Consider the following 11,550-nt stretch of genomic DNA (forward strand, 5'->3'; position numbering starts at 1 on the left):
TCACATACATGATAAAAACAACACTAATGTATTTGAATGTAAATAACTACTGATTTTTATTAATGAATGATAATGGAACGATAACCCTACTCACGCTATTGGTTTACTCTAGTGGGGTACCAGTGAGGGATGACAGATGAGGATGGAAGCGGGTTAGTTAGTCTGTCGTGACGAAATCAATAACAATTAAAGACAATGGTTTCTAGAAGGAACCGCGTAGAGGTCGACTTGATAGGGTATATTTTTTTAAGAGATGATAATGGAATGGCATCCCCGCTTGTGCTATCGGTATACGCTGACGGGGCACCAGTGAGGGATGACAGGTGAAGATGTAATAGGTCAGTTAGCTTACTGTGACAAATTCCACAATAAACCAACCATGATGACAACCAGAGGGAACCGCAAGGAGGTCGACGTGATAGGGTTAATTTTTAGCAATAGGGAAGTCAATCTCCATTACCAACAATTCATTTCACTTCAATAACTAAACCGGTAGTTACGTGTAATTATACGTAACTACCGGTCAAGAAAGCTCTATTAGTATCAGAATCATTCAAGACCCTTAATCGTGAGCGGCTGTAACGGGGGCGCGAGCTTGACTGCATAACTTTTAACAATAATATACTAATGTGTTTTAATCAATTTTACAAGTTCATCAAAACTGGTAATATAGCAGAAAATTTTGCTTCACTACTATAAACGTGTAAATTACTAAATTATATAATCATTATTTATTCTCAATTATAGTAATTTTATTGTTTACTCACTAATTCAAATCTATTGATAGTGGTGTTAAAAATGTCGCGTGTTCTTCTTATTATCTCATACCTCTCATACCTCATACAAGTTTATTTATATTTTTGTTCATTATTATTTATTTATTATTTATTAAAAAATAAATAAGTTATTTTAATATTTAAAAATAAAATATATTTATAAGTATTATAGCGCTATTTTTTAAATATCACCATGAAAATTTTATATTATATGAAATAGCTAGGTTTTTATGGCAACAGCCGACATATTTTGGATGAAGGCACAACACTATGGATATTCATTTTTTTTTTTATATTTTCTTTGTGTTGTTACTTTGAAAAGGTAACACGCATTTTAATTTTCTGGTTCTGTAGATATATAGCCGCTGCCAACTTTTATAAAGTAGCGATTACTTGCTTTTTGCTGTCTATTGAAACGAAATGTCAATTAAACGAAAAATTATGAAAAACTGATAAAGGTTGATTCATCGAACACAATATATATTAACATAATTTTCTGTAATTCAAGGACTGAATTTTAATAATGGTAATCCCAAGTCCTTTTGTTTATTGGGCGCAAACTGAAAGTGCTATTACATTAAAAATAGATTTAAAAAATGTTGTCGATCCCAATTTGAAAGTTCTAGAAGATAATATAAAATTCACAGCACAAGGTATTGGAGCCCATGGACAGAGCCAATATGAATTTACACTCAATTTGTACTCCGCTATTAAATCAGTAAGTGTTTATTTAAATTATTTACTTCATCCATAACCCGGTAGCCAATAGGTAAATAAATGTATCTCTGTTTTTTGTATCTGCTGTTTTTAGCTTTTAACGATTGTTTTTAAACTTGATATCTATCTAGTATTACGAATTTAGTACAATACAAAGGGCGTGTTTTGTAATTTATCCTTGTACTGCACGGCGCATCGACATTATATCATCATGACGATAAAAAAAAAATATGTTCATATATACGCAAATATATACGTCCACGGTATTACGATATTCTGAACGTGAAGGGAATTTTAAAGTCTATTATAATATCACGGTATACAATGCCCTACTCTTTATGTGGTAAACATTTTATAGTATCCACATTATTACTATGGTGAAGGGAGATATTGTCTTTTGCAAGAGCATAGAACGCTCATAGAATTTGCTTCTAGTCCATAATATTATCCACATACATAATCTCCAGTGGGAGAGTTTACAAAAGTTGCTAACATGGATACCTTTGTCCCACTCATCTTTCATCACAAAACAACTCTGCTTGCATGAATGTGGAATATGAGTGTCGAGACATAACACCTGTGTACACAGGAATAGTAACATATAAGAAATTAGTACTATAATAGTAATCTCCATAACCATACCTATAGGCAGACAATGTTTATCACTTTCCATTAAATAGATTATAATTTTGATTTATTATTTATGTTTTTATTATCTATTTTTACACAAAGTTCCTAACGGAGTAGACAGAATGGTCTGAGTACTAAAGACCTCTATCCTTACATATATCTCTTGCTTAAAACACTTTCATAACTTGTCTCATGTGTGGCCTATTTTATCATAATAGGTTAGTCTAGGTTTCCCCCAGTACCTAGCTGCATCCATCTATGTGTATTGTTACTACAGAGGAAAATATAACTGTATCTATATATAAAAAAATTTCATGTCACAGTGTTTATGAAGTTTTTTATATATATCTAGGTATGAGAATAAGTAATGAGAATTAATCTCTAATTTATAAGACTTGTTTACATACAATATATATATACATATATATATATATATATATATATATATATATATATATATATATATATATATATATATATATATATATATATATATATGTATGTAAACAAGTCACAAACTTAAATACCTAGTCACAATTATCTTGTTGTTCATTCATATTGTCATTTTTAACTATTTTAAATGCTGCTTAAATAAGTTGTTCTATGTAAATTAAGCTGGTCCATCTTCTACCAATATACTCATGAATAATTAATATAAAATACAATTGTGTATAAAATACTGGCATATGTAGCCTGAAATAATAAATAGAATAAACAATATTGATTTAGGTAAGTAAATATATTTTTTTTTCATTATTGATATTTATTATTCAATGTTCAAATTTGTGTAAAGTTGGATTCTGTCACAGGCACTCTATACTAATCTTTTTATTCATAGAAACTTCTTATAAATCTATTATAGTTATTGATTTTTTTTTGTCTCTTTTTTATGTTAAATACTCAGTATGAAAGAAAGTGAAAAAACAGAGTAATAGTTAAAAATAATATATGTTCAATTATACAGATAGGAACCTCCTTTTTATGTTCCCATTCTAAATAGAAAGGATTGAAAATCTGTAGATTGAGTCTTTTTTTTTTTTACAGATAATTATTTAGGGAATCTATAAGCAGTTTATGTATTGTTTTCTCATTGTGTATATTTCTTGTAATTGTTTATATTTATAATAAGTTTACTATTGTAATTTTTTGGAGGAAACAATAAAGAGTATCTATGTTATATTTAGAATATATGTCTGTTTGATACATTATCTCTAGGTAAATTATGATATATTAAAAAACATAATTATGTAAATTTATTAAAACCAAAAAAGTTTATTATAAATATATAAAATTTTAAGTTTCTAAATCCAGCAGTTGTGCCTTAAAGAATCTCCATAGATACAAACATAAGGTTTGTATCTATGGAAATATAAGAATAAGAACTGATTTAGCATCTAATTCTTTTTCATTTCTGCAACATATTTTTTTCTCTACTGGCAACACTACAGATAATTAGATTTTTTTTTTTTTTTAATTTAATTATAAAAATAAAATTATAATTTATTATTGATTAATATAATCATATTATATCATTATTTTTTCTGTATTATGCTAAAATAGTTTGTCCCATATTCTTAGGGGGCATTTTTAAAAGTAGTTGTTATGATTAGATAATCGGATTGATTATATCCGCAGTTAGGCTTTATAATGGTTTAAGAGGGATACTGCTGTCGATTTTCAAGGGTTTTGCCAGTTTTCGACATTCACGTGTTAAGGTTTAAGGGGTGGCTGTCTAATCAACCATTTTCGACATTCACGTGTTAGGAAGGGGTGGGCTAATCTACGCCGGGACCACGAGGCTTTTAAAATAATAATATATAATAAATTAAAATAATAATATATAATAAATAGAATTAATAATAATATTTTAATAATGATACTCGCTTATGTTGTCATTGACAAATAAGACACAGATGTTTCGGTCGATTAAAAATGTTTTGGTGTGCAACAAACCTATCGTTCGAGGAAGTCTGTAGCTTGAAAACTGAGATTCCTAATTAATATTAGATAAGCAGTGTTAGTAATAATGATAAAGTTATCGTGTTTTTTTTATAGTCGTAAAAACTTATCGAGATACAAAGAAAAAATATTATAAAGACCATATAGGGGAAAAAAAACCTTGAATATTGAGAATTTAATAAAATAAACACTTAATTTCGCAAAGCGATATTCGATCAATAAATTAGTACTAACTATATGAAATCCCACTATATGAACAGAATTTATTTGTGCCTTTAATGATGCATTGCTAAATAATGTATGAGACATTATTGAATAGGTACTATAAATGCAAATATGTAAAACTCAATCCTTAATACTTGTGAAAAAGCGTAGTTTAAAACCTCAGATTTATATTTAAAACTATTAACGTGATATTTTTGTATATTGCAAAAAGAATTAACAAATTCGGTCAGCGTAGATATTGCGCAAACAAAATAGTTGAGAACCTCCTATTTTGAAGTCACTTGGAATTAGGAACTGAGACGTTATTCGTTGTACCATTTTTTTGTTTTTTGACCAGACATCTTGGTGCTATTCTTGATCGATGCATGCAATACATAGACTTGTACCCCTGTTAAATTATGAGTTAACGGACCGACTAGACTTTGATCGTATTAGATAATATGAATTTATATCGTCCGCTATTATAACAAACAAAAGTGTGAGTAAGTTGTTTGTTAATATTGTAAATAAAAAAAAAAATTGTACGTAATTGTAAAAACAATAATACAGATATATATTTCAACCTATTTTTTGCGTTTTTATGTTTTGCGTGTAATTTTTTAGTCTAAATAATGAGTACCTAGTAGTCTAAATGACTGCTTAAAGAAATTGAAGTAAATCGAAGAACTTACTCTGGTTCCTACATAAAATTTGTGTTAAAAAAAGTAGGGTTGCCAAAAAGTACATTAAGGATGATATTTTTGAAAAGAACTTTAGAACGAAAGATGTTATTAAAATATAGGGTGTAATGTCACGTCTAGTGGTTAGTAGCGAGTGACATGAATTAAATCTATCTGCCTACTTTCTATTAAACTTTATATTAATGGGAAACTTTGTGCGAAAGTTATGGCTTTATTCGTTTTTGTGCCGTGAAACAGCTGTGCTTGTATAATTTTTTTTTAATGGGTGAAAATGGAATGGTAACTCCGCCTGCAATATCAGGATACGCTGGCGGGGCACCAGTGGTATATGATTGGTGAGGATAATACTAGGAATGAAAGAATGTAGGTGATTTTTAGATAGAAAAGTATTGCTCTTATACTCGTACATTCTGCCACTGAGAAAACGTGCAAATATTTGATTATTTTTTTGAAACTAGAAAGGTACATGTTTTTAATTACAAATATTATGCATACTTTCAGATTACATTAATTACAAATAATTTAACACTCATATTAATTATAAAAAAGTACTTAATTAAGTTGTTAATATTAGATGAACTGTCAACTGTTTGCCATTCTAAATTGCGTTAAAATGTTATAAAAAATTAATAAAAAGTCCAATTTTACAGAATGCAGCTAACGATGAAGTTCCTTTTATGCGTGTGTTTGATAACCGGGTAGAGCTTGCACTGCAGAAAGAGAAGCCTGCATGGTGGCCTCGGCTCACCGCACAACCCCAAAAACCAGCCTGGTTGAAGGTGAGTGGGTATCAAGTTACTCCAATAAACATGTAGTTGTTGTAGGCCAAAATTTTAATGGATGATAATGGAATGGTAACCCCACCCGCGCTATCGGTATACACCAGCGGGGCACCAGTGAAGGATGATAGATGAGGATGAAGCAGGTCAGTTAGCTCATTATGACGAATTCAACAAGAATTGTTCACGATGGTTTCTAGGAGGGGGAGGGGGACCACGTGGAGGTCGACCTAATAAGGCATATTGCTAGTAATGGGGCTGCCAAACTCCATTGCTAACAATCCCTTTCCCAGGACGCTGTTGCTTATCTCTCGTCCTCCCTTAGTGGCCTCTTACGTCACCCACGGAAAGGAAGGGGTGGCCTATTCTATGCCAGGACCACATGGGATAAGACAAATGTACACTTAAATATACACGCACGCACACACCCACACACACGCATACATTTTTATCACAATTTCACTGAACCCTTAAATTATTGTTTCTCTAAAATTATGGGCTCTATGGTATTTGTTAACAACTTATCATTTGTTTCATATTGTTTCATCATCAAAATGTTAAAACAACAACATATGGAACATATTAAATCCTGTAACACAGGTTTTTTCATACCTACCTCGGGAGTTAGGGACTTCAAACTATATTGTAACAAAGAGTGAAATAAAGATTATTTATTATTACTTAAATTGATCTCATGAATTGCAGATAAATTTTGACTTGTGGAAATCAGAGGACTTACAGGACAGCGACGAGGAGACGCGCGACGTTATGAGAGACTACCCCGGCATGTATGATAAGCTGCACAAAGAAGAAATGGGTTATAGAAAAGGTACTTTGTTAACAACTTATCATTTTAATTGCAATATGCTTCATCATCATCATCTCGGCTGTTGACTGTCTACTACTGAACATAGGACATATTACATAATATATGCAAGGAACTTGATATTTTCCAGCAATCCTTGCAATATTACATTAAAGCTGTCAACTTATTATAAATCTGTAGTCGCTATTCTTTTAATGTTTATATATAAATAAATAAATAGGCCTTCCCAATAGACTGCAACAAGAAACGGTTCCCAGCATTCACTGACACCCTGTAATGCATTTAAGGTCGTTGCTCCTTTTAGTGGGGGTCGTCCATAAATGCATAATGCATCGTCGTGCATAGTGCTTATGTTTTTAATAATCTCGACGCAGATTCCTCCTTACTATTTGTATCCCCCCCCCCCCCCCCCCCCCTCTCTCTTTACTTAAATACTATGATCATAAATTTACTGTCCACTGCTGAACATAGGTCTCCCCCAAAAGGTGGATTTGTCATTAGATGCCAAGCTTGGCAGACGGGTTGGCAACCGCAGTTAGTTTTTGGTGTTTTAAGACGAACACTGCTGCCCATCCCTCGATCATTAAGTTCATTTTATCGCCTTATGTACATATAATAATGCCCATGTCTATAGGTGACGGTTACCACTTTCCATCAGGTGGGCCGTCAACTTGTTTGTCATTCTAAGTGGTATAAAAAAAATACATAACGTAATTACTTTCAGAAGACTGGAAGAAGGTGTACCTGATATTGTACAACTTATTCCAAATGATCGGATTCACGTACGTACTGTCGGTGATATCGATCCGGTACTCCAAGCTCGGGTACGACTCGGTGACGGATACGTACGAGCATGTCGGCTCGGCGATAAAGTTTCTCCACTTGATGCAGATATTAGAGATACTGCATCCACTATTTGGTTATGTTAAGGTAAGCCACGTTTACCACTTTCCATCAGGTGGTCCGTCAGCTTGTTTGCCATTCTAAGTTGTATAAAAAATAAGTAAATCCTTTCTTTTAATATTGTAAATGTGAAAGTGAGTTTATTGCCTCTTAGGAGTTTAAGGGCTTGACCAAACTAGGAAATTTAATATACAAGTACTATATACCAGATTTTTATTTTCTGTTTACAGTAATAAATTATGTAATTTATTTATTTAAAGGAACATCAACAGCATATTGCATTATAACATATATAACAAACATTAAATACAATACAATATTAATTCACATGTCTATTATAGGTATTCACAGCATTTACTTTAACATGTATGTTTATTTATGTATATGCTAATTTATGTATGTATTATATGACTAATGAAGGGAAATATAATGTAGAATATATGTAAATTTCTTATATTGTTAAAAACTTACACACCGACTTAGAGACAGGATGTATACGGGAAATGTAAACATCTTTCATCTAAATATATCTACATTCTAGCAAAATTAATTCTTTTCATTTCGTATATAATATCACAAATTCCAGAGAAAGATGGGTAATTCATAACCAAAAACGTAGTAAGAAGTCTACGAGACCAAATAATTCAGGAGCCCCTTTAATGATCCATTAATGTTTAACCTCTTCAAAGCCCACTATTACCAAGCTCGCTAGTAATTTACTTTCAAGATTTTTTTTTCTTTCCCTATTTTATTTTTTGCTTGTTTGGGATTTCCTTAGTATTACTTATGAACTCCTACAACCTAATAAATCGATCTGCTCTTAAGTAATAATTGAACTTAAAATAATAAATATGCTTGCGACTACAATCGTTAATGGGGTAGTCAGAAACATTTCACGACTGTTGCCGATGTGATAAACTACACTTGACATACACACACTATCGAACATATTAGAATCCAAAGTGCCAAGGAGTGAGTTTACTAACGTCACTTAGATAACTTTGGTTTTTATGGGTGTTTTCCATCACCAGAAAGAATTAAATTAACTTTGTCTAATATTAAGTACATTTTACATTACAGGGCAGTGTTTTTATGACGTTTGTACAAGTGATGGGCAGAAATTTCATTATATTTGCAATGATAGAAGGCGAGCCTCGGATACAAACGAAACCTGTCATATTTTACTTATATATTGTTTGGAGTTCGGTCGAAGTTATCAGGTGTGTATTGTAAATATATTTCTTTAATAATTAAGTATTAAATCTTATCAATACTTAAATAATAAAAAAGTGCAAGATTTGCATGTATACATACATACATACATATCTGTCACGCCTGTCTCTTATTAGAGTAGGCAGAAACAATGGAACGCCAAATGCTTCGATTCAAACAAACCTCTTTTGCTTCTTCCACATTCATCAATCTTTTCTATAAATCTCTTTCGTAATTCTTCTTTCATCCATCCTCTCCAAATGACCAAACCAACATTTGCATGTATTTGGGAGTAAAAATAGGAAGACTTAATACGCAGTAAATGGTGCCCATTTCAATCATTTAAAAAAGTATACCTTGTACCACGTAATTAATTACCTTAGTGCTTTGCCGTCAAGCGAGGCAGTAGTTTGTTTACTACAATATAATAGATCGTACATTACCGCGCCGCCTGCGCTATCGGTATACCCTGTTGGGGCACCAGTAAGTGGTGATAGGTGAGGATGAAACTAGGTCAGTTAGCTTGTACAAAGTTTTATTGTGCAATAAAGAATAAATAAATAAATAAAATAAAAAATAGCGCCATTCTATGCCGAATGAATGAGAATGGTCCACCCATTCCTTTCCCGTGGGTGTCGTAAGAGGCGACTAAGGCAGCTTATAGTGGAAGTATGGGCAGCAGTATTTTTTATAAAACATCACCAAAGGCCAACCTGCGCTTGCCAACCCGTCTGCCAAACATGGCAACGTCTGGTAAATCCTCCCTTATGGGGGAGGCTATGTTCAGCAGTGGACAGATACCGGCTGATACAACAATAAGGAATATATAAAGTATTGATTAGTGGATTTTTAAAATCCTTGATCACGATAAGATAGTGTACCTAAATGTATATCTACCAGACGGAGACTTTGTACAAGTCGTTTGCTTGGGTAACTCTGTCCCATTCATGTTTCAACCGTAAAGCAGTAGATACGTAAATACTATTACATTCGTGTTTCTACCGTGAAGCAGTTGTGTTTGCATGGCTGTGTTTCGGTTTGAAGGATGGGATATGGCGTGAATTTACAGGATACAGAGGAATAACACCTAAGTCGTCAGGAATGGTAACGCATGGGGAATATCATGGACGAAACAGTATACTCTGTTATGTCCATGGTATTGCTCTTGTCTATAGGCGACCACTTACGACTTTCCATCAAGTGGGCCGTCAGCTTGTTTGCCAGTCCCTAACAATGCTTCAGGAACCCCGTTCTATGTCCCTAACAAGCTTATATATATATATATATATATATATATATATATATATATATATATATATATATATATATATATATATATATATATATATATATATATATATATATATACATTGTCTTATAGAATTGTTTATTTTCTAGGTACCCATTCTACATTACGACAAACCGTATATATATATATATATATATATATATATATATATATATATATATATATATATATATATATATATATATGTATAAAAAAGAGATCTATTTGCTAACATGGCTGCGGTACTCAATATGGTTACCATTGTACCCACTCGGCGTTCTTTGCGAGTCAGTCATAATAGTGAGGAACATACCATACTTCGAGGAGACACAGCGGTTCACTGTATCGTTGCCTAACGAATGGAACTTTGCATTCCATTTACCAAGTTTCCTTAAAGTGTACGTGTTTATGGTCGCCGTGCCTGGTTTGTATTTCCTGATGAGTCATATGCAGAAGCAAAGAACGGTCAAGCTAAAACCAAAGGTCATCATAAAGAAATCTAAATAAGAATTTAGAAAGTACCACATTAGAAGCTACTATTTTTTTTTATCAATATTTAATACAATTAGTAAACAATATTAGCCTGTATTTGGGCATGTGTGTGTTGGCTTGCCCTTGCAGAATGGGTAATTCCAAGTTTACTCGGTTTGTAGTAATAACGAATTTGTATTTGATATGATTTTAATATGGAAATAATGAGATATATATATTTGAATTAACAATATACTTGTATATATAAAAAAGAAAAAAATACTAATGCATCTAGTAAAATATAGCGAATGACGTGAATATAGCTGCTGATTGGTAGCAATTTGCTCCACACTTCACGATCCTTGCAGCAACTATAGAATATGCACTAACATTATGTCTTTTTATAAAACTTAGTAATTTAAAAATAAAACTAAAATACAATAATAATGTATAATAATATATAATCAATTATTTAAAAAAAACAAAAACCTTTTTTTATTTGACTGTTTATTTATTTTACTCGTCGTTATTTCAATAAAGACATACTAATATTGTGTACTCATTGTGTCAAATATAGAAAAATAGATTATAGGTAGACAATTTTGTACCTTTTCACACCGTCCTGTTGCTAAATGTACGTCAGTAGTATGGACGTTTGACAGTTTTCTTAGAAACTCGAATCATGGAGATGTAAAATACAACCGAAAAGGATAGTTCCGTTTCTTTAAAATTATTCTATGACCATCTTCTATCACCCGTGTATACGGTCAGCCCAGTCGTGTGAAAAGGTACTAATGATGTCGGCAAATAATTTGAACATGATTTTAGTATGAATTACACAGTAACAATTTTAAACAAAAGCATCTAAAAAAGTTTGAAGTTGTTTACTGTGATGTGTAAGGTGTCTGATTGTTTGGTAAATGTTTAATAGGTATAGGTGAAGTCATTATTTGACACATTCTCTTTTGAATGGTAATTCTGCTTTCCATATTATATATTTTAATTAAGTATTGGGTACATAGTTTAGAAATCATTAACAAAGTCTGGCAATATAATTTTTAATAGTGACAAGGTTTGTTCATAA

At 31.8% G+C, this 11,550-nt stretch overlaps 1 protein-coding gene across 1 annotated transcript; it reads left to right on the forward strand.

Moving 5' to 3' along the window:
• Positions 1 to 1,100: 1,100 nt before the first annotated feature.
• LOC113510660 (very-long-chain (3R)-3-hydroxyacyl-CoA dehydratase) lies at positions 1,101 to 11,208 on the forward strand. The gene is made up of 7 exons (XM_052902486.1): positions 1,101 to 1,494; positions 5,638 to 5,766; positions 6,472 to 6,595; positions 7,317 to 7,522; positions 8,576 to 8,715; positions 10,106 to 10,125; positions 10,198 to 11,208. Exons 1-7 carry the CDS (start codon positions 1,300 to 1,302, stop codon positions 10,500 to 10,502), a joined length of 1,119 nt encoding a protein of 372 aa, XP_052758446.1. The 5' UTR covers positions 1,101 to 1,299; the 3' UTR covers positions 10,503 to 11,208.
• The last annotated feature ends 342 nt before the right edge of the window (positions 11,209 to 11,550 follow it).

This window comes from Galleria mellonella, unplaced genomic scaffold (assembly GCF_026898425.1).
Source record: "Galleria mellonella isolate WM207_F2 unplaced genomic scaffold, CSIRO_AGI_GalMel_v1 utg905, whole genome shotgun sequence".
NCBI classification, from domain to species: Eukaryota; Metazoa; Arthropoda; class Insecta; order Lepidoptera; family Pyralidae; genus Galleria; species Galleria mellonella.